This window comes from Alosa sapidissima, chromosome 19 (genome assembly GCF_018492685.1).
Source record: "Alosa sapidissima isolate fAloSap1 chromosome 19, fAloSap1.pri, whole genome shotgun sequence".
NCBI lineage: Eukaryota > Metazoa > Chordata > Actinopteri > Clupeiformes > Clupeidae > Alosa > Alosa sapidissima.
In genome coordinates this window covers 19,516,108-19,541,279 of record NC_055975.1, presented here as the reverse complement: position 1 = coordinate 19,541,279, position 25,172 = coordinate 19,516,108, and the positions used below count along the sequence as shown (strand labels likewise).

The 25,172-nt window shown below is 45.3% G+C and overlaps 1 protein-coding gene across 1 annotated transcript in view; it reads right to left on the bottom strand.

Moving 5' to 3' along the window:
• Window positions 1-24,225, bottom strand: part of akap6 (A kinase (PRKA) anchor protein 6) — a 130,802-nt gene extending 106,577 nt beyond the window's left edge. The window contains 2 exon segments of the mRNA XM_042072906.1: window positions 10,735-11,164; window positions 24,056-24,225. Coding sequence (XP_041928840.1) covers window positions 10,735-11,112 — 378 coding nt within the window. The 5' untranslated portion in view covers window positions 11,113-11,164; window positions 24,056-24,225.
• Window positions 24,226-25,172: the final 947 nt, after the last annotated feature.

Sequence of the window (25,172 nt, the reverse complement as noted above, 5' to 3'; positions counted from 1 at the left end):
CACTTATCATGTATAATACCATAAAGCAGGTGAGGGGACATGTGCACGGAATCTTGGATGGCTTTCACATGTTACTATGGTAGCAGGGCACTACATGGAAACAGGAGCTCCTTAACAACGTGATAACAACAACGGCAGCGGTCATCAGTCAGCAGCATCACGGGCCGCTCATTACATCCAGGTGCCCGAAATAAACGTGGCATCTCTGAATGTAGGTCAAACACCCGGGCGGAAAGATAAAGCACCCCCGCCACTCTGCCAATGCCTGCAACTCGGTGAACTCGAAAATAAACACACAGTACTGTATGGACGACTGGTGGGTATACTGTAAACTCACAGGGCAGAAAGAGACAGGGAGGGAGAGAGGGGGGGAGAGAGAGAGAGAGAGAGAAAGAGAGAGAGAGGGAGAGAGATTGTCATGCCAATAAAGCACATTTGAATTTGAAACAGAGGGAAAGAGAGAGAGAGGGAGAGACAAAGATGGGAGAGAGAAAGAGAGAGAGAGAGAGAGAGATGTTTGAAAGGTTATAGATAAAGGGTAAAGTAAGGTAGCATGCTGAGTGTGCAGCCAGGCTACAGTTTCCTTACTAATATCTAAATGACTCAGCAAAGCTGCCTTGCCTAGCCCGACTCATGACTTTTATCTACAGGGAGCTAATGAACAATCAAGGCACCAAATAGCAATATAATCATCTACAAATAGGAAAATAATGAGAAGATAACAACCAACTCCAAGATACATAAATATGCAATACATTAATGTCACAAAGCCCCCAATGAACTGTTTGCACTGCAGAATTATACAACGAGATCAAGTACAAAGAAGTAGAGTCTGACTAGGCAATTACTGACAACAAAAGCAAGCAATAAACACTGTGACTGGACTGTAACTAGATTCAACAGACCAAAGTGCCTCAGTACCTGAATATGTGTTCACAGTGGTTTAAAGCCACTGCAGCTCATTGTGTGGTTTCAGTGGAAACTGCTGAATGAGTCCTGAAGTCAACACTGTCTGTCTGTCAAAGCGTACTGACTGAGAGATCCGACTGCAGTCACAGACTACAGCTGTCCTCTGAACACCATGTGCACCACGGCATTAATGACAAAGGCACAAATGCACGCACACGCACACACAAGCGTAGGCACACAGACACACACATCCCATTTTGTGATTATAATGATATTGCAGGCTTAGAAACCTGGCATTAAGAGAAATCCGTTCTGCCTGTTATCTAGCTATCATTTCATCAAGTCAGTTCGTTTAGTCACATTAGTGTTTTACTGTCGCTTCATCTACACCATTCCTTCTGTCTAAACAGCCACACTGACTCAGAGAAATGACAGACCCCTCCAGCAGTCCCCCGGAGCAGTTGTTTTGTAATGCCATTGCAAACTTGTTTTAAACTACACATAACTCTGACACTGCATTCTACCATGAGGATCATATACTCACATTGTCCGAAGTGCCAATTCACACTCCTACACCAAAGCAGGTGTCGACCCAGACAGACCATACTGTATCTAAGCTTCTTTAATAATGTGCACTGTAAAACACATATATAAAAATACAGAACTACCCAAATGTTTCAGCTGAGTCAGGACTGTACTTACCTGAGCAACTGCAGTAAGGTCAAAATCATTAACGCACAGCTATAGGCAAATTAGTTGTGCTGAGTGAAGCAGTGCCTTCAGTGGCAGTACTTTTCCCTCATGTTGTATATAGCTCTCTCTTTCACTCCTTCCTTTCTCTCTTTCTTTCTCTCTCTGTCACTCTCTCTCTCTGTTCCCTCCCTTCATCCCTGACCTCGTTCTCTGCTCTTCTCTATAGAGGAGGGGCTCCCTGACAACACCAAGGGGCTATTTTGGGCTTTGACCTCAGACACACACACACACACACATACACACACACACACACACACACACACACACACGCACGCATACACGCACACATACATGCACACAAATACACACACACACGCACATGCACACACACACACACACACACACACACACACACACACACACACACTTCCTCGTGCGGGTGTCACTACAAATATCCCAACTCCCAGCCAGAGGGGACAGTGGGGGGAGAGGAGAAGAGATAGGAGAGGAGATGAGGAGAATAGTGGGGGGGGGGGGGTCAAGGGCATCTCCCGAGGAGTTGCTGGAGGGACTCATGCCACACGTCACTCATTGTCTGTCGGAACATTTGGCGCTCTCTTTGATCTTATTAGCGCCTCACAAAAACACAACACTAGTGTATTGTCTCCTTACACCCTTTATATACCGTTGCAGTACTGCCAGACAACCTCAACGTCGTAAAGTATAGAACCACCATCAAGACCAAAGCAACAGTTGGTATGTTATCAAAATCTCTTTGTCTTTGGTCTTTCACTATACAACATGCCAATGCTACATTGCTGAAATGCAAGCGATGGGGGTGTTAGGATTCATAGATCATCATTTCCCAGGGTCCTCCCTGAAAAGCAGAATGTCACCTCACTTCACACAAGGAACCTGTAGGCCTCCTTGTGGTGAAAATATCCAGGAACATGAAGTGCAGTTCTAAGATTGAACACCAGAGGTCAGACTTCAGTGAGCATTATTTTCCAATACAGTTAGCTCCAAAACACTAGTTGCTAGTTTTGTGCACACTGGAGCTATGGTCACACTCTGACGGCTCAGCAGCTAAACATGCACATTTGGTTCGAGGAGTGCTTCTAATGCCTCACCTCCCGTGTCTCTCAGTTTAGACGTGCATGAGCTGCAGCAGGCGTGCCAACAGCCAAGACGAACGGGCATTGGGCACCGTACTGTATCGAGCTCTATTTCAGACTCAACCCCGAGACCTGATGACCCACTTTTCAGGCCTTACCTCAGGGAGAAAAATAACCTGATCTTTAAGAGCTATTTCATAACACTAGTATTGCATCTTCTGTTCATATAGTAACTGCCTTGACCCAGCGATCTATTCCCCACATTCTACACTCTTTAGGGGCTCTTATACAACAAATGCTCAAGGTTTCAACCCCCCCCCCCCATAACCCACCCAACCCACTCTGGTTCTGTCCAGTGCTTGCCTGTTGGCGCTGCTGGCCCATGAGCTGGGGCCGCGTGGGTTGGTTGGTGGGGGTGGGGGTCTGGGTGGGATTGTCCACATTCCTGGCGATACTGGGATTACATCACTGGAGATAAATGTCTGCAAACAGCTGCAGGACACCTCGAGCTGCTGCACACTGATCCCATTCCAGCCAGCGGGTAAAAATAAACATGTGGGAAGGCCAACAGACAACAGTGAGTGTTTGTATGTGTTTGTATGTGTGTGTGTGTGTGTGTGTGTGTGTGTGTGTGTGTGTGTGTGTGTGTGTGTGTGTGTGTATGATTGTTTGATGTGTGTGTGTATGTGTACACAAATGCACTGCACTATATGTAATGCATGCATGCCTTGCTATGTATTTGCATTCATACATGCATGTATTTTTCCTTGCAGACTGGCTTGGTGTATGTATTGGAGTAATTATGTGCGCGTGCGTGAGCGACTGTGCGTATGCTTTACATGCATGCTATGGAATGAGGGCGTGTTCACATTGCTTGGCGTCAAGCCTCCTGCACCCTACCCACTCCAGACATTGTTCCAGGGCTGTTTTATTTCAGGGCGGGTGTGGAGGGCCGTTCTGTGCGTCGCCTCTCTCCACCCCGACTTCACCCCCTCCTCCAACCTCCTCTTCTCTCTCTCTCTGGACATTCTACACCCAGCTGTTACTGCATCACACCACAGACGTCCACACCACCCCTCAACACAAGTACTCATAACAGGGAGCCTCCAACTGGCGCCTTGGATTAAACCTAATCTAATTTTGAAACCTATTCTAATTTTGAACTTTGAACTTTCCGAATTTTGAACTTTACAAACTTTACAAACTACAAACGTTATAAACGTAAACTTTCCACTATGCATCTGCACCATGCATCTGACATCTTTTTCTAGTTCCCTTAAGCAGTCTTCCTGTTTTTTGTGGTTACAGTATGTACCCGCAGAACTTGGTTGCTGTGAAGCCAATGGTGCTTCTAGGTTGACAGGAGTGTGACAGACATCTGCTGTGAAACTTCCTCATCCATGGTGACTTTCCCAGAAGGCTTTGCGACAGGCGTCATCAGGCCACACCACACCACACCGCTGCTCCCACAGCTCTTGGGCCCGCTCATCTGGTGGTTTGATCAGGACATCAAAGGCCGGCAAAGGACATGCGTGTTCGTGTGTGAATGAGTGTGTGTGTGTGTGTATTTGTGACCCTCACGCCCAGTAAATCTGCTGTGATATAGAGGTAAGGTCATGTCAGAGAGAGAGAGAGAGAGTGGGTAAGAGAGGGATGGGGAAGATGGGGGAGGAGAAGAACAGAGGTGGAAGCTTACAGGGAATGAGGCAGAGAGATCAGAGAGAGAGAGAGAGAGAGAGAGAGAGAGAGAGAGAGAGAAAGAATGAAATGAACAAAGAGAGAGGGACAGGGAAGGAAAGGACCCAGAGGCCCTCTAAGAATAGATCTAAATAGAGTAGAGGGCTGGTCTCTGCAACAGTGAGCGCTGTTGGGGGCAATGCCCTTTTATCATTCAAAAGAACACACATGAACAGACACACACTATACACACTGTTTCCTGTTGCAGTCGCATACACACAGAGACTCTCACAACACACACATAGGAGCAAATGCATTGTACACAAAAAGAAGCACACACACAACTACTCACAAGTCAAAGCACTCTGACAACCTCATGAATGCAACCATCCAGAGAAAACAAACAAACAGTGTGAGAGAGAGAGAGAAAGAAAGAGAGATAGTGAAAGAGAAAGAAAGAAAGAAAAGAAAGAAAGAGAGAGAGAGAGAGAGAGAGAGAGAGACTGCTGAGATTGTGAGGACATAAGGAGGGCCTTAGGGGAGATAAGAATGCTTGACTTAGTCCTGAATTCCCAGGACACAGCAAGGCATGCTAGGAAGAGATGACACAGCAGCATAGCACCGAGTTAGGCACAGAGTTAAGACTGTGATTTCACCATTGAAAACATAGTGTTCTAATACTGAATATAATATATATATATATATATATATATACACATATATATATATACTGAATATATTCAAACTGATATATGTATACACATATTGGTACTATTTTACTGTCACTAAATCTGATCAGTTGCATGGACACTGACCCTAACACTAAGTGAAGAATTCAGTATAACAGCCATAGTAGTTGCATATTTTGCCCACTAGGTGGCAGGCAGACACAGAGCAACGCATGTTTTCAAGCAAATGCTCAACCTTCTTTCCCTTTCAGCTCAGCAACCCTGAGGCAGCTTACCACAACAACACTAACAAAGCCGACAAAGACATGCGTGAAAATTACAGATTATTAACACAAACTATTCTAAAACCATAACTACAACCATAATCTTATACATCATATGAAATAAATAGTGCACAATGTCATCACATCATCTAAATGTAGTAATACGCCCTCAACATTTCAGACATATATCAAAAGTGTTTGGTTCCTCCATCAGTGGTCTTGAATTAAAGGTATTGATTACAGAGGAGCGGATGGCCTGGGTTTAAGCGCCGCTGGTAAACCTTAAATAGATTGAAGAAAGACAGGGCAGATTAAGAGATTTGCTAGAAAGGCAGAAAGGGCAGGGCAGCATGTGTGTGAATGTGTGTGAGTATGGTGTGTGTGTGTGTGCGTGTATGTGTGTGTGAGAGAGAGAGAGAGAGAGTGTCTGTGTGTTTATTTCTTTCTCTGTCTTTCTCTCTATGTGTGTGTGTGTGTGTGTGTGTGTGTGTTTGTGTGTGTGTGTGTGTGTGTGTGTGTGTGTGTGTGTGTGTTTGTGTGTGTGTGTGTGTGTGTGTGTGTTTTTGACACATACAGAGACAGCCAGGGAAATACCAGAGCTGATATAGGCAGACATCTTATACCATTATGACCAGTATTGGAAGAAAGGGAAAAGGGCAGAGGAGAATGAGGGCAAATGTTCAGCTGATTAGGAAATTAGAGCTGCTCAGGCTATAGAACCAGAACACTGGCAACATTCTGCAGATTCAAAGAGCTCTGAAAGTCAAGCGGAGTCTCTCTCTCCTCAATGTAGGCCATGATTCCTGATTCCTGCTTTATTTTGGAGGACAATTTGTTGCTGATGTAATGTCTTGTCTTAATCATGACTGCAGCAGCTCTGTTTCTGTCTGTGTTTTGAGGGAGAGAATATGCAGAGCCAGAAGACACACACACACACACACACACACACACACACACACACACAGAGAGAGAGAGAGAGAGATAGATAGAGAGAGAGAGAGGCATTACGTGGGCCACACTGTGTCATTGTCCCGTGGGAATCAGCGACACAAAGACATCAGTCACACTCAGAACCCAGATTTGGATTCAGAAGGTCACATGGTCGGGATTCTTCAGGCAAACAATGCCACCTCTTAAAGAGGCCCAGAGATAGGTGGCAATTTTCCCCTTTTCTAATAAAAACAACACAAGCTCTCGCAGACAAATTCAGTATTCATTCATTCATTCATTTATCTGGTTCGTCCAAATTATTTCAATAACTGTTACTTCAATACTTACTTACATTATTTCAAGAGTTTGGCTCCAAAACACGATATCTCCGTTTTTAAAAACAATAAAAAGTCAGGCTATTTAATTGTGTGGTAATATCAATCAAATTGCAGTTGTGTTGTTTTGATTGAGTAAAGATAAATCAAATAACAATAACAATACCCAATGACAGTGAACATTATGACATTATACAAATTCATTAAAATGGTGGATATATTGTTTTGGAACCAAACTCTTCATTTATTTATTCATTTGATAGACATTTTTATCCAACTTGCAAATAGCCTACAACAGTCAATCTACAATATTTTAGGAAACCAACGAAAGTAACACCACAAAACCAGTCAACTTGGAAAAAATTCTGAGAGCAAACACTAGCATATCTATCCATATGTGGATGATGGATTTCCGAAAAGACACTCAGGCAATCTCCTGGTGCAGATGGAGGATACTGTTGTACATGGTGAAATGGTGACTCAGGTCTGCCCTGGCCGAATGTGATTCTTCCTCTTTAGTCTCCATCCTCATGGCCATGATTTATTCACCACGTCCGAGAGCACTCCCAGCAGTCTGGGCGGCCATGACAGTTCTAAAAAGACCCTGACATCAGTCACTGCGGTGTGCCTGCCTCCCCCCTCCCAAAAAACTATGGCACACAAGCACTTTTTTTTCGGGAGCAAGCGCTGATGCAATTAAGCACTGAATGCATCTGTTTTTCTGCTTCAATGGTCAACTTGAACTATTTTTTTTCTTTTTTGCCTGGCGGACATGTTGTGGGAGCAGAGCGGTGTTGAACGTCCCATACATCCTCCTATTCTACCTTCTCTCCTTCAAGGATGCACATCAATTCAATACTCAACTCTGGACTACACCACTTCCATCATACCAAACCATTCCATCAATCTTCTAAGAATCTTCTAAGTGTTTTACTTCTTTTGAAGCCATGTGTGATCTAACTAACACACACGAGCCGCATCCATATTTAGCTCAGCACGTGCCCTGAACACGCTCCTGTTGCCCCCATTGCATAACTCAAACATTTATATTTAACAGCAGAGAAGAGCAAAGATGGCTAATTTATGCATTGTAATGCATGTAATTACTGCACAATTAATTTATGAACATTAAATCATATGAACTGAGAGTGTGGTGAAAGAAATTGTTTATTCAGGAGTTAAGTGAACCCTCAGCCATTTAAGAAAGGCTATATTATTCAAGTAGACTTAGCAAGGTTGAGACGCTTCTGGTGAAAATGTAGACCCAACGCACAAACAACATAAATAAAACGTCTTGGGGCAGAGGGCGAGGGGGGACACAGCCTTTTAAAACTCTTAACTTAAAAAGACGCTCATGAATGAATGATGCACCTTCACTAAAAACCACAAAAAGACACGTTATGTAACCTGTGTTCTGAATTTGCCGTTGATGTAGAGTGAGTGTGCAGGAAGACCGTCAACGGCAGAGCCGCCCAGAGGGTCTGAGGTGCAATCACAAAAGAGGAGAGAGAAAGCAGGCATGGAACAAGATGGGCTAATCCTACATTGTTTAAAGAGACCAATTTCCTTACAGGGCTAAAACGAAAATCTGCAACACCATATATGACAAAGAGATATATCCATAAGCTTTTTATGGAGGCCTGTACTCTTGGAACTTTGTTTGACTTTTTCCAATAGGCTATAGGCCTATCTCAAAGAACTAAGGCCATACAGTAAAAGGGACACTACTGCAGAGTTCAAGTCATTGAGTTGTCACAGAGCCCAGATTCTGATAAAACACATGCCTACATGTAACTGTAAGCAGATGTAAGCAAAATGATCTGCTGAATGTGTTGATGTAATGTGAACAAAATTTCACCAAATTTAAGCCAAAACCACCATTTCTTTTAATCTTTGTTTGTTTCCCGACTGGTATCAGTTCACCCACCATCTCCAGAGGCCAGCACCCACCCACAGCAGCACACACACATTACATCACTGGGCGCCTCCGTGCCAAGCATGACCAAAGAGGATTAAAACAGTGTACAGTCAGATCAGACGGCGTAATCATTAGAACAGATTTGATCAGCGCGGCTACGTCATGTCTTAGGGAACAGAGCAGAGATCTGGCACTGAGCAGTGTTAGCTAGCTTGGTGCGCTAACATGATAGCCTGGTAGGGTCAGTAGGGGGTCGAGAGGAATAGCTCAATTCCTCAAACACCGGACTGAGACTGATTCAGAGTCAATGATATGGAGTAGTTTCCACCAAGGCTGCCTGACAATGCTGATCCAGAGTCAGCACTGTTGAAAGTGTTTGTGCCCATTTGACAGCTCAGTCAATACACCTCAGTCATGAGGTCACTAATAGGCCTACAGCTTAAAAGAATCCTCAGCAAACTGATGCATGCCTATGACAAACACTCACCTACTCTGGTTTCTGTCCAACACATTTAGAAAACATATTTCAGGGGCTCGGAGTCAATAACAACCTAACTGGCAACAATATTGACAACAGCGACAATGAAGATACTGTGCTATGACTTTAAAGTCGGCAACACAGTTTTGGTGCTCTACATTATGTCTGCCTTCGATTCAGATGAGGGTTAACATCCATCGACCCCACAACTCCCCCACCACTGCAACAGATCAACCAGATAGCCAGGGCTGTGTTAATTAAAGATCTACTTGATGAGCGTTCCACATTCGCCTCACCAATTCAATCCCATCCCATCCAATCCCAGCTCATGCTGCTGGTGGATTGATCTGACTGAAGCTTACTTAATCCCACATCACAGATATTCCAAACAGCCTCTACTGCTGGTCTCTGCCCTGTATTGGTTTGCGATAAGTGAATCTGCATAGACAGAGAGTTTAATTTTCAACTGCCCCAAGGTGAGGTCATGGAGGCTCTAGTATTGATCTGGTTTACTAGGTTTGTAATATCACAGACATGAGACACTCTCTTAACCAAGAAAACATGGTAAGCCAATTGCATAGGCTATACATATGCTACATGTATGCTACATTTGTACAAATATGAAGTTAACATCAACTAAGTGGTAAACAAGAAGCTGATTTAAGCACAGCATAGTTTCAAGTTTCAATGTATATTTTATCCCAGATGGGCAGTTTGTGCGGCAGCAAGCATAAAACATACACAACATGAAGCATACAACAGAATACCAAACGTTTAACATAGACAACTGAAGGTAATATATACCAGTGTCAAGAATAAATAGTTGATAAATGAATGATAAAGTAAAATAAAAAATAATAAAACTAGGATGATGGGCTATGGCATTCACACTAGTTATCTCTCACTGCTGTCTGCATTCAGGGCTTGAATGGAGAGGGGGATGAATGATTTTTTATATCTGTTCTTAAGGGCCACTTATGCCAAGCGTATGCCAAATTGTGATCCAAGATGAGTGGATGGGTATTATCAAAGCGAATGGACATAGCATATGTCACAGCATATCAGAGATTCAGGATCTGAACTTGAATGAAGTGAAAAGACAAAAGTCGGGCAACAGTCAAAGTGTCTTACGCATGAGCTGAAGGTCTTGTGTGGCATGTCACACTGACCCACACATGTGGTACTTAGGATCTTGCCAATGGTATTAAATTAGCAACATGATTTTGAACTAAATTACCTTTAGTTCATTTTTGTTCATGGCTTGAATTTTCTCTTTGACCATCATTCAAATTAGGGCTCAAAGATTTGAGCGAATGTCTGTTGCCCACCCCTTTTTGCATGGGTCATACCCTTTTTTTCTGGACCTCTTTGTCCCCTCTCAGTGAATGTCACCTCTATCAGTTAAGGGCATTGAAGAGAGGTCAAGGGTCGTTTGGGCACACCCAAGGGAATTCAGCCAACTGCATTACCAGAGAGACCCATGGCCTGAGGCCGTCCTTGTAAAGCCTAGTTTGAAGACAGATGGTCACTTTTGACCCTGTTGGAGGACCTCCTCCATTTCAAATACTTGAATCCAAAGTTTGAGCCAAAACTGTCATATTTGGACCATTCGGACCCTTGATGTTGCTAAACTGAGTAACTCTTCAGAGACTTCATCAGAAGGTGTCAACTTTGATGTTTTATTTTATTTGCAATGATGACGAAGGGAGACTGCGAGAATGTCCTACCTTGAGCTGGACCAGATGCACGTCCACATGCTTGTTCTGGGAGTCCTGATGCACAAAGTGGGTGAGGTCCCTCACCCTCTCTGTGGTGGCCCTCAGCCAGGTCTCGATCTCGGGCAGGTGCAGCACCACCTTCCAGTCGGCGCCTGTGTGCAGGGGCGGGGGCTTCTGGTACCTGCTGTGCCTGGAGTGCGCAGACGCCACCTGGGTGTGCGTCTCCCCTTTCTCCTCGTCTGCGCCGCGACCACTGGTCTCGGCCGGGCTGCACTCCTCCTCCTCCTCCTCATCTCGGGGGCTGAGGCAGGGCTCCAGGGTGGGGGTGACGGAGGTGATCATGGGCGAGGCGGCCTCGCTGGCCATGGGTGACACGGCAACATTCATGGTGAGAAGAAACAGCGGCTAGATCCTACAGGGAAGGGGTCCTTTGAGTCAGCTGAGGAAGTAACGAGGGACAGAGGGAGGGATGGTGGAGAAAGAAGGAACAGAGGGTGGGAATAGGAGAGAGAGAAGGGAGAAAAAGAGGGAGGGAGAGAGATGGAGAGAGATGGAGAGACACATTAATAAATAAACAGAAGCCTGATAATGTTTAATATATGGAGAAAGGGGGGTAGCAACCAGGGAAATTTGTAATGCAAATCCACAGGCACAGGTCTCTTTTAAGATACACTGGTGAATAAATTGGCTGTCATTTCTGAGCCAGCCAGCTTGTATCACAGGAGCTACAAGTCCAGAAGGGTTTGCCTCTCTCTTGAGTTTAGCACCACAAGGAGATGCTGAGCATGTGTTAGTGTGTGCGCTGTCACTCACTCTCTTCCCTACACAGTCTTGAGCACACTGATGACATTCTCAGAGGTATCGTATATGATGTGTCACATGAGGGGTAATTCCTTGTTATGCTTGATGAACATAAACATGAAATAAATGAACTAGAATCATGCAACATTCTCAAAAGATACAGACCTTTCTAAAATGACAGCTGAACACACGCATGTGAGTATCAGCATTTTAAAATCTCAAAGGAATCAGAAACAAGCATCAATTAACTCTTACGCTGTGTTATGATCTAAAAACATTTTCATCCCTGGCAGTAGATCAACATCACCTCTCTCCTCCAGTTGTGATTGGGTACCCCCCCCCCTCCTCCTCTCCTCTCCTCTTCCCTTCTCTCTGTCTACACAGAAGCTGCATCCCTTCTTCCCTTCTCAGAAGGTGCATTCTTGGCTCCTCTAACAACTCTCTCCCTCGTGTTTAATTCCAGTGATTACTGGGGCCCATCAGACTCCAGGGCCATGCTGGCACACACTGTTGCTAATTTCCAGCTGCCCCCGCTGAGAGGCAGATCCTCATTAATCCATCCCCAGAAAGTGATCCCTCGCCTAGGATGTGCACAGGCTCGGCCAAACCCCACTCACCACCTCGCTCTCTCTAGGGGTCACATCAGGCTCCTGTTACACACACACATACAGGTATAGGAATATACTCTATACTATATACGGTATATATATACTGGTCTGGAAAAAATGTAGAGACCACTGCACATTTTTCTGATGTCATCCTACGGTTGCTAAGTGACATGTGAATGAGTGGATGTTCATTTTTGCAGTGGTCTCTTAATTTTGAATATGACCGTCAACTCATTCGAATGTCACTCAGCAACCATAGGATGACATCAGAAAAATGCGCAGTGGTCACCACCAAATCACCACCAAGATAATCTGTTCACTCTCTTTCTATCTTTCTTTTAGACAATATATGGAGACATCGCTGTGAATTGGAGCAATGATACTTTCATAAATTCATGACCTTTTTTAAAAAAAATGATATCACTTTGTAGTAAATTGGTGTCAGCTGCAGCCCTATGGAATGCACCCAACTAAAGATCTATTCCAAATGAGGACTCAGTTAACCATGCTGCAGATCTGATGGATCGCTACTGCACCCCTGAGACTGAGGCAAATATCTAAATAAAGCAGGTGGCGTGCCAACAGCTCCACAGGCACTGTGTCACGTAAGGCGATGCTGTCATGTGAAGCAGCAATGTGAACTCGTTACCATGCGCAGGTCAATCAGGCAGTAGCCACTCAGCAGGCGTGTAAACATAAAGACTTGACACGGCTGTAATCTTAGTCTGGGAGAGTGGTGAAGTGGATTATTTAGTAGCTTGTGGTTCATAAGGGCAATAGTGCCGGAGTTAGACATTGTTGGTGCTTATCTGTGTCTACCATTGTACCATATTTGTTACCAAACTGAGCTACTCAACGCTAACTGAATCTATTCAACACAGTTGATTCTGCCAAGTGCAATAAGGGAACTATGAAGCATGAAGTATATTTAGACTGAGCAAAGTCCCCGGTTGTCCCACTCAGACCAAAGTTTGACCAAGTGTTGCTGTTTTTTGGTAACATTGATAGCAAATGTTCTAAATTAAATTAGCTTTTAGCATTAGCTCCTACACCAGTAGCCTCTTTCAGAAATACTTTAAGGCCACTTAAGGTGCCATCCAAATGACCTACACACACTTCTATGAAGAGGAACGTGCCCCTACAATGTGATATTTACAATACCACATGTTTGTCACAGCCAATGTAACCAGCCACTGAAAACAGTGAATACCTTTTATAGTCTAACTAAGGCCAGTCACAACATTGAATTTGTACATTTCACAAAGGGCAAGCTACTTAAAGTACCACATTAATACTTTAATGAGCTTAAGCTTGTGTGAGAGTCTATGCAACATGGAATCGAATGTTGATACTGAACTTAAGATTAAGTAAGTCTTATCCCCACTTGGAAGAAACATGGTCTATATCTGCTGTGTTCTATGCTCCTCAAAGTCCATCTTGCATCCAAAATCTATTAATGGGATTATAGTTGAATCACCACCAAGATAATCTGTTCACCATCTCTCTTTCTATCTTTCTCTAACCTCTCTCTCTCTCATTGTATAAAACCAGTGTGTTACTTTTGTTATTTGGATTAGACAGATGGAGTTACACACGACCACACACACACACACTCATACAAAGTAAAAGGGTTCATGAGAGGTGAACCCGTGCCACTTTAAACTAAAACAGCACTCTGGATAGGATTAGTAAGCCAACCAAGTTAACTCTTCATCGTCCTGGCAGACAGTGGATGCTATAAGTGGGACTAAATACTGACCCATACCCAACACAAAGCTCTGAAAGTTTGTCCAAAAGCAACCACAAAATAACAAGTCGTTTTATGTGTTTTCTTCGGAACAGTACACATAACAACAACTCTGATCCACTCATGTAAATTCTAGTCCACCAAGTACATTAGAAAGCAACAACTTTGCAGATACCACCCTAGTGTCGCACAATCATTGGTGGGATGACTCCTTACTCTTTCAGCTGGACTGGACAAGCAGGCCAGTTGAGAGATGCACCGCATCACATTGTAAATCATTGGCCTGTGTACAATAGGCACAGCACGCTGTTGATATATACAATGGGCCCTGCATGCACTGATTAAAGACTGATACAATTAGATAAGTTATTGAGACAATGCGTCTTCCTGACATTTACAAGTCAACAGGAAATTACATCATGCTTCCTCGGAGATGACAGTGCCCTAATTGATTCTGAAGCTGACGCAGACACTTTGAGCTTTTCAAAGGGCAGTGTAGGAGCTGGACTATATCCGCTTGGAAATGTGTCCCTTACATGCACTTTCTCTTTCTCTTTCTCTATCTCACTCTCTCTCTCACACTCTCTCTTTCACACACACAGACACACTTATTATTGTCACCCAATACTCTATGCCAAAGTATCATGCAAGAACACACAATCTCACAATCTCACGCCAATGCACAACTGTCAAGGGCAAAAAAACAGCAATTATCCATGCTGCAGTGCATCTCTCTCTCTCTCTCTCTCTCCATCTCTCTCTCTCTCCATCTCTGTGATCTGTCTCTCTCTCTCTCCATCTCTCTGTGATCTCTCTCTATATATACTGTATCTCCATCTCTCTGTGATCTCTTCTCTGCTCCGTTTCTCCAACTTGGCTCCTTGGTTCTCCCCTCTCCTCCCATTGCCATGCTACTGCTACTCCTCCAACCCATCCTCCACGCCTCCACCCTGCACACCTCCACCCTCCCCCCTCCATCAGCAGCAGCAGCAGCAGCAGTCGTGGCATCGCTGCTCTTTCCCCTGGCACAGTCCACAGCCCTGGGCTACCCAGAGGAGGCGCAGTGCAGCTGACAGCCCCATTCCTGCTCCTGCTCCCAGTAAGGGGGGGGGGGGGGGGGGGACGATGGAGAGCACAGGAGCCGCATCAGATCACATACCAGAGTAAAAGCCCTGGGTACACACACACACACACACACACACACACACACACACACACACCCTGGGTACACACACACACACACACACACACACACACGCACATACACACACACACATATACACACGCAGACACACTCACATATACACACACACAAATCACACGTACATACACACACACACACGCACACACACACACATCACACACACACAGACAAATCACTCGTACACACACACACACACACACACACACACACACACACACACACACACACACACATCACACACACACAGACACACTCACATATACACACACACAAACACACACACACACACACACACACAGTGAGAGAGAGACACACAAACTCATTACGGCAGAGAACAGACAGACACTCACTGCTAGAGCTCCAACACCAACACATCTCATCCTTCACTCCAAAAAAGGGAATCTGTTCCAGAACGTTGCCGCCGCTACTGTGGTGCTGCCGTTTCCAGCAGTCCTCTTGCTGGGAACCCGCTCCTCTTAACTCCACATGTCTCAAGGTCTAAGAAGCATCCACGCCCGGTTCTTAATGGCTTATGTCTTCCAAAATAGACTTCTCTGTCTCACTTTCTTTCTTTCTCTCTCTCTTTCCTCGTCTTGTATATTTTCATGCCACTCTCTCCATCTAGTGAATGATTCGGTTGAATGAGTGAGTAACAGCCACAGCATAGCACGGCCCTGGTCCATGTGCGCGTGTTTGTGTTGAAGAGGGGGAGGGAGAAAGACAGACACGAGGAAGGGAGTGAGAGAGAGAGAGAGAGAGAGAAAGAGAGGAAATCCATGTAGCACTGCTAGCCCCTCCCTTATCTAAACACTCCACTTTCCTTCTTTTCTGTACCTGATTCCAGTTTTGATTGATGATGCTCTGTTCAAGATCCTCAAACAAAAATCAATGGCCGCTGACATTAAACTAGTTACAGTAAAGAAGACATTGCCAGCTGCTTCTTTTTCTCTGTCCCTCCCTCCTTCATCACACTCTATAAAGATCACAGAGCTTTTCAGTTGGAACTTTTTAAATTATACCCTTGAACTTACTGAACTAGAATACTTATTATACAAACGTATTACTTAGTCTGGTCAAGTTCTCTGCTACATTTAATGTGAAAGATGTGAAAGTTCACATACTGGTGAGAGCCATAGATGAAGTCTTTCTTCTAAATGGATCTTTTCAGGCCCCCTCTCTCTCTCCCTTTCCCCCTCTCTCTCTCCCTCTCTCTCTCTTTCACACACACACACACTCTCTCCCTATCTCTCTCCCTCTCTCTCTCTCTCTCTCTCTCCCTCCCTCTCCCTCTCTCTAGTGGGAAGCAGAGCAGGGCAGCACGCTCTGGAGACCAGTGATGTCATCCCCCAGCATCCCCCTCACTTCCTCTGCCCGTCAGGACGCCGGCCACAGCTCAGAGTGAGCTCATCACACGTGTGCTTCCAGACCTTACTAAACGACCCAGAGCTGTAGCACTGGGCATGATGATCTAAAAAAAAATCCCAGCACACACACACACACACACACACACACACACACACACACACACACATGAATCATACAGTTCTGTTTTTATCAAAGAGCAGATTTTTCATCAAGCCCAGTGTTTCACCTGCTCAGGCTAAGGACCACTCTGCTTAGTCACCAACAAATACAAGTCATGGCAAGGAGAGAATGGATAGCATGACTCAGCTACTTTCCAGGGAAATGGTTCTTATCAGTTCAAATCACTTCAAGCTCCAGGTGGGCTCTTCATTTCATTTCCGACCAAAAGGATTATTAAATCTCATTCATTATACGGCAACTTCCTAACACCTATTGTGAATGAAATTAAATGAGTATTATGAAAATAATATCAAGGCTATTCATCCATGGTGAGTTTAAAAAAAATGGCCGTAAAAATGAGTGTCATTGCCTAGGGCTGGGCTTTCTCTGTCTATCCGGGGCTGAGCGCTTCCCTCAGTTACGCCCAGCTCACAGCAGGCATCACTACAGGGCCAATTTCTGCTGACGCGAGAGAAACGTACCCCTAATGAGCCACCTTAATTAGCATCCCCGAAATAGGCCAAGTGGCTGTTTATCTGCCAAATGGAGGCCAGACCTGGGGGTTTATTGCTGACGTCAAATCAGCCCAAAGAGATAGGTTAGCAAGTTAGCCATATTGTAGGGAGTGGGTGGGTGTGTGTGTGTGGGGGGGGGGGGGAGAGTGTGTGTGCACTTTACACATGGATCATTTACTGCAGCAAACTAACACAGATAGCGCAACTGTGGCGGCTTAAAGGGCTATGCTGATCCCACTGTAAAACACTAGGCAAAGCATACATAATTTTCTTTTCTAGGGCAACGGTGGAAAATGTAAATGCTGGAAGCTGTCGAGCAATTATACAAAACATAAATAGAAACAACATTAACGCTTAGTATAAAGGAATCAGGAACCACTGACCGACATCATTTAAATGCAATAGTGGACTTGCAAGTCATAATGCTGGCTTACATTTAAGTTTACATTCACTAAAATATAACTAATGTACATAAAATGACACATGACACAGGCTGACAGAAAATAAAACTCGTCACAACTCCCAAGTGCTGAAACTCCCCTGTCCAGTCTATGCCAGCCTGTGCTTCTATAGAGGCATTACCAACTTTCTAGTCTACAGGATAACCTTAGCCACACTGCTTTTGTTCCAAACCTTTCAACTTCCTGTCTAGTCAGTCAGATGTGACTGAAATGAAAGCTTTCGGCCTGTTGTTGCTCCTCGCACACAATCAGGTTTGGAGCATTGCTGCACACTTAAAGTGGGATAAACACTCAGAGCACAAGCGCTCCAGATTAGAGAATAATCTGCTTTGCATAAATCTCATTCATCTCATCTAAGAGTTACACTAACAATAATCTCTTCATAAATTTCACAGTCTTTGCTTAAAGAGGATCGGGGTGGGGCAAGGGCTGACCAGCTCCAAGGGGACGACATCACAGACTATAAGGTTACCAAGGTTACTGGGTTACCGTGGAGTCTGAATTCCGACAGCCCGAGCTATAGAAGCTACAGAAGACAAATCGCAGCACCCGATCGATGGCAGCCGCTGGCTCCATGTTACTGTATGTTCAGCAGCATGGAGTGGAGGCAGTGTATGAGTAAATGAACATGGGTACTTGGATGGCTTCAATCATGGCTGAGAGCTGGCCCCTGGTTAATCCTGTAATACTGACATTAAGCCCCCGTGCCCCCAGCGCACCCCCACATACCTAACTGCATTTCAAACCGATTTCCCAGCCAGCTCAGTGAGTCACAGTGATCGGCACTGGCTGAGTTATGAGAGGTGAGGCCCCTCTCTCCCTCTCTTTCTCTCTCTCTCTTTCTCTCTCTCTCTCTCGGGCGTGTCTGTGTCGGAGTCAGAGATGTGCGATGAGGACACAGGCGAAGACTGTGTGAGGTTTGGGGAGGGAACAGTACGGCAACAGTCTGCTGCAACAAAACGAGCATGACGAAAGCGGCTGGTGGCGAACATAAAGCTTCTTCACACCAGGGGAAAGAGTGGGCCGAGTGAGTGTGTGTCATCGCTGTGTGTGTGTGTGTGTGTGTGTGTGTCTGTGTCTGAGTGAGTGTGTGCAGGGAAAAACAATGCCTGGATTATATTCCCCAGGGCCTGCAGCAAATCCCTACTGCATAATTTATCGGTGGGAGGCAGATATGTTACAGAAATATTGCCCCCCACCCCCAAAAAGCACACACACACACACACACTGAGTCCAACTCTGACACAGATACACACTCATTTCTACCCAGCCACCCACTCCTACCCGAAAGACTCTTGCCCTTGATAAAGTGAAACACAAACAGTTGATCTGGAGGTCATGCAGTGTTATTTCCTTTTACTGAGTGGGTCTGTTTAAATGCGTAACACAGATCCAATTGACACCGTATTGTTTCTGTTCTCTCTATGCAAACTCTTTTGATTTCATCCTGGTATGATGACATTGCCATAAATATCTTTACCAAGAATTAGCCGGGAGTGATAAGGTAACAGTTACTATTCCTAAAAGTACACCAGTCCACACTGGTTTCAGTGGTGTCCTCTTCAATGACAATTACAGCTGTGGTAACTGGATAAACTGGCATTAGGGGCATTGGATCGGCATTGGATCGACACAGATCAGTGCACTGAATGCTCTCCAAGTTCAAAAAGGCTGTATCATGATGGTGGATAAGATTTTATATAGGTCAGATTTGATATAGGTCAGAGCATATTTCTATAACAAAACAAATATGCTGCCTGTGAGTGAGTGAGACATTTTATAGACATCTCGGACCCCTGGATTAGCCTAGCCCTGAGCAGTTCTATGTTGCAAACATTGCTTCGGTGTTTAAATAGGATAACTGAATGTTTCACCACAGTAACGTGTGCATTTGGATGCAAGCCTTCGTTAGATACAATTTTGACATTGTTTGATCCTGCCCAATTCCCAGAGCCTGACACAAATGAGAGAAACCTTGGAGGCCTTGGAGATGAAACGCTTAGACAAGATCAAACAGACAAGCAGGAGCACAGACTGAGTTGGTGAAACAGACTGTGCATTCATTACCCTTCGTAGGTACTTCCCCCATCCCACCCCGCTCAGTTTTGGCAGGGATGGAGTGCTCCTACCATGTTCACCCCTAATTCATACACAACTCCTCTCCTTTCTCTGGAGCTGAACCAGATAATGAAACAGCTCCCGCTGTGACCTTCAGAGGTCACCCCATCCTCAGATATGATGGCTAAGGACCAGCTGATCCATGGTTTCAGAGATAGCACACTGGGATGGATGACTGGTCTGGTTTAGCTCTTCTCCTTGAGAGCCTTTCTCCTTGTATTTAGAGACAAGGAGAACCTCTCTCTCTCTCTGCAGTATTATCAGACGGTGTCATCTTTACACACAACCTTCCCCCGTCCAGCTCTATTAACGGGGAACAGAGCCATCCTGTACAGTAAGGGAATCAAGACATACTGCTGCCTAAAGAAATCTCAATCGATACTCTCATCTGGCCCATAAAGGCCGTGCACTGCTATGCTAAAGCACTCTTATTCACTGTTTGTTTCTATTAAAGCAGAAACAAGCTCAGCTCTCTCTAACAGCTCTCTCTGTGTTTGAACCTGGCCTATATATTTTAGGCATAACAGAAGTTTCAGGTCTTGAAGCTATTTTGGAAAATGTTGCTGATGGTTTGCGCTAGCTGCTGCACAGCTGACGCTATCCACAGCATGTGAACAAATGTGTAGTGGAGTACAGTAACCATGAGTGCATATGGCTTCACAAGGGGGATGTGTCTGAAAGACAGAATCTCAGTCTCCCCCGAGCCCCTTTTAGCTGAGTCTAGCCATACAACAGGGAGGGGTTACATGATGAAGTCAGACCAGACTAGAGACAAGGCCAAGGCATACACAAACGCACACGCACACACACACACACACATACCTACAGCTACACACACATACACATCACACACACACACACACACACACACACACACACACACACACACACACACACACACACACACACACACACACAGTCTATTCACAACACACAGTCTATTCACACACAACTGGCTGTCCACCCCCCATTCTGACTGACCCACAGCATGGTCGTGTGCACTGTGTTAGCTGCTGTTCAATAATGCATTCTACCAAGATAATGGTCTTGAACTGAAGCCTCAGCCATTTTGAAAAAAACCTGTGACTGAAGGCCACAGCAGGACTCCAGTCCAGTTCTGTGATACAAACCAGGGGACTCATATCAGGCTAAGATTAAATAGGAGTTCCAATGTCAGTATGGAACTCAAATGTAAGCCCTTGATCACTAGGAACACCTTTCAACTCCATTTAACAATTTTATGAAATTCATGCATGTGTTAGCTTGGTGTAGGCTAATATTTTTCAAGTATGAAAACAAAAATGTGCTTAATCTAACTGACCTTTCGCTGTCATCATACCATAATAGCATTTAACCTCTCCAATACTATGGTATTACTATGCATAAATGAAAAGGAAGCATAGTAACAGGCAAGGTTTAACAGTCCAGATTTCTACCTCCCACACCATTCAACGACACACAGCACCGGGCATAAAAATTACATGTGTCTGCACACTGACAGATGCTCACTCAAACAAGAAAGATGAGAAGAGGAGACTGCTTCGTCTCCATCCTTGTTTCCATCAGCCACAACCACATCACCCTATATGTCTGGCAGTGTAAATTACCTTAGCAGTTCCGAAGTTCGCCTGTGCATTATTCCTGAGCGTTCCACTGCTCATATTCTAAATCAATACCATGTTAACCCTTGAACTTCATCTTCTCCAGGGCTGAGTGTCAGAATTCATCACCATGCACCCCAAGTTCATTACTACTCCTTTTCATAGAGGACATAAATCTACTCCTTTGCATTGACATAACATATGGAATGTTAAAAAGGAAGCCTTGTGGGGCCAACTATGATGCTGATAATGGAACTCTCTTGAAAGGGTCTATAAAAATCAGCTTAGTAATCACTGCTCGAGATTTCCATGTCTGTAATCAATTTGAGGAGGCCTATGACCTAGATTACACTCTGAGTCGCATTTCTTACACCTAATATGAAAAATACATTAGGATGTAAAAGCATGTACTCATACATGATGCAGACTATACAAGACGTTTTAATCCTTATAAGGGGGGGGTACAGCTAGATTGTGGATAAACCTCCTGGGAAAGTCGATGGCCACTGCCACACCCTAGAAGCCTTTTCCCTCATAATGACTGGTCAGTCTGATGGAGGAGGGAAAGCGATAAGGGAGGAAGAGAGAGGATAGAGTGACATGCCTGCTTGCTGCTCTGCCCTGCCCTGAGAAATCAAATTTCAAAAGGGGTGGAAAAAGGGAGACGTCAACCGCAAAATATGAACAAATAACAACACACACAAAAAAACAGAACCACTGAGCATCAGGGGAATGAAAATGTCACGCTGGCATGGCAAGAGCCAATTCCCGAGAACACGTGAGCTCATTTTAATGCTACCCAAACAAAGCAAAACAAAAAAACATGCCCCAAACGCTCCTTAAAGCCCAGGCTATATAAGGCATGGAGATGCTGCGCTACAGTGAGCGCGTATAAAAGACGCACCGTGTGTACGCTCTCTCTGAGCCCTGGGCGTTGGGTTATGTAAGGATTATCACACAGATTACTCCCTGGTCAACATGTCCATGGTTATCAGTGAACATGGCTGGTCATCAGCAAGCCTCTTCCTCAGCCTCCTCCAAGCAGACACGCATCAGCTCTGGGCCTCCCGAGGAGCCAACAGGGCCCCTCTGGAGTTGAACAGGCCCGTCACTAAACAGTCCTGTATAGTAAACAGTTCTGGGTCACCTGCCCCGCTGTATAACAAGCTTAGAGAGTGGTGTTTGTGTGTGTGTGTGTGTGTGTGTGTGTGTGTGTGTGTGTGTGTGTGTGTGTGTGTGTGTGTGTGTATGTGTGTGTTTAAGAGAGAGAGAGAGAGTTTTTTTGTATATGTATGTTCTTTATGAGTAAAACAAAAGCAGGCAGCTGAATAGAGGACTGTGGGTAAGGCTTCAGTAGGGGTGCCCTCCACATGGAGAGAGGCGTTAAAGAGGCCCCCACCCCCCTGTATACTCTTGTCTCTCTCTCACACACACACAATTCCCTAAACGTGCGGCCTCATCAACATAATAAAAACTGGGGGTCCCCTGAGGGAGAGAAAGGGGTGGGGGAAACACAGGGGACTCACAGTAGCTCACTGCGTATCACTCCCACCCAAGCACCACACACACACACACACACACACACACACACACACACACACACACACCACCCATACCACCCAGCTGTCTGGGCTAGTAACACATGGTAAGCTAACGAGGCCAGCCGCCACGGAGACTGCAGCACGCGGCGACAACCGAAGCCCAAAGACTCAACATCCTCAGGAAGGATGGGTGATGACAAGGACCACGCCTCACGACACTAGAAAAAACACCAAACACACAACACACAACACAACAAGGCTAAGCACACGGAGTAAACAAGCCGCCTCTCCCCCCAACCATAGCAGATAACCTTGCCTGTGTTTGAGAGTGGATAGATGCTGCTTGTTGGTGCAGGCCTTGGGAAGAATCAGGTTAGCATCTCAGAGGTGTGTCCTCAACATCAACAGCACTCCAGGCTAACAGGCTAGCTAACCTTGCTCTGCCACATCACTCCCCCCACCCCACCGCATGCAAAAAAGAAAGCTTAGGAGCTGAGAGAAATGAGTGGCGGCTCAGAAGAAGCACACACCTTAACACACACAGTAATAGATAGTAGCTACACACTCAGATGGGGGATGGGGGGGGGCACACACAGTTAGCCATCACCATCCTCACTTCCTCATAAAGAAGTGGGTGTGGGACCAGAGCAACGACAGCACCATCAGGCAGCACAGACAGACCAGCATCCCCTAACCACCAGCGACAGAAATAGCAACAATAACAAGGGCAAGAGGGGGGCCGAGCCAAACGACACGGATCCGGCCTGTGAACCCTGCAGTGGGTGGGCTGGCTGCCTGGCTAGCTGGATGGCTGGATGGCTGGCTGACAGCCTGTCCTACTCACTTGTGTATGCAGCAAGCCCCTCTGCTCTGCAGGCCCCTTTAACAAAAGCAGCAGTGGCAGGAGCAGCGGGAGCAGCAGCGGAGGCAGCAGCCGCGGCGACCGTGCCTTCAGCCAGCCCAACTGCTCCTAACGCCGTTAGCATCAGGCTACCCCACTTAAAGCCTCAGCCCTGGCAAAAAGGGATTACGGCAAACACGCCTGTGCCCTACCCACGCCTGGGATTTGTGACAGAGTGAGAGTGAGAGAGAGAGAGAGAGAGAGAGAGAGAGAGGGAGAGGGAGAGAGAGGGAGGAAGAGAGGCAGCAGAAAAATATGCCAGAAATAAAAACATAACAATACAAAAGAGGATAGAAGCCAAGTACCTACCATTACCCCTCCTTCTACTCCATGTTTTTTTCCTCCTCCTTTCCTGAGTGTGCTGAAGGGTGTTGCGGGAAGGGAGGGAGGTGCCTGAGATGAGATGAGATGAGAGAGAAAGAGAGAGAGAGAGAGAGAGAAAGAGAGAGAGAGGCTCTGCAGGGTTGCCTGCCTCCATACAGTACAAGCCCTGGGCTGGCTGGCTGAAAGGGACGGATGAGGATGATGCTGCACCTCTCTGAAGAACAGCCCTGTTGCCTTGGAAACTAAGATGTGATGGAGAGGTGATTGTGCGATGCGATTGGTCCGGGGAGGTGTGGTGCTCCCCAGCGTGGGGCACAGAGGCAGGGGGAGGGAGGAGCCAGAGAGGAGAGAGGAAAGGGAGGGGGTAAGGGGAGGGGCTGACCAGGAGATGAAAAAAGAGAGAGCGCGAGAGAGCGAGAGCAAGAGAGAGAGAGAGAGAGAGAGCGAACTGCATGTTTGATGAGAGGATGTGGTTTCCTGTTATTTCTGACCACATCGATTCTGCTTCCTTTTCCTCACTCAGGTAGGAAATTGTGCTCCAGGAAGCAATGCTAGCCTAGGGAACAAGAACACTTCTAAAATAGTCTAAATGCTAAGTGTCATCTACAGTAGGCTACATAACAAGGCATATCACTGGGTATGTTTTTGTATCAGTGGTGCTAGCCAAATATTGGAAAAAGTCAGAGCCTCAGTGTCTATTCTCAAAATCATATATATTCCTAAAAATACTTTAAGCATGATTTTTATGATTTACTGACTTAAATGGGTTTCTGCGACATTTTGTGATACCCAAAAGGCAGAGATATCTATAACAGTTAACACTGTTAATTACAATGAAACATATGGGAATTCTGTGCATGACAAGTAAATTCATTGTGAAAATTAAAAAAATATATAGTCATATTTGTCTAGACCTCTCAAACTCATTTTCGAAGTTTGGTCATCAGCAAATCATTCGTACTCATGTAAAAGATTCTTGGATGTGGAATAAATCAAATAAAAGGATGGAATCACAGTAAGTATGCCTTCTCTCCCATTCACACTAGATGGCACCACAGCTGCTCTGTTTCATCCAAATAGTTTCTCTCTGACACATTTCTTT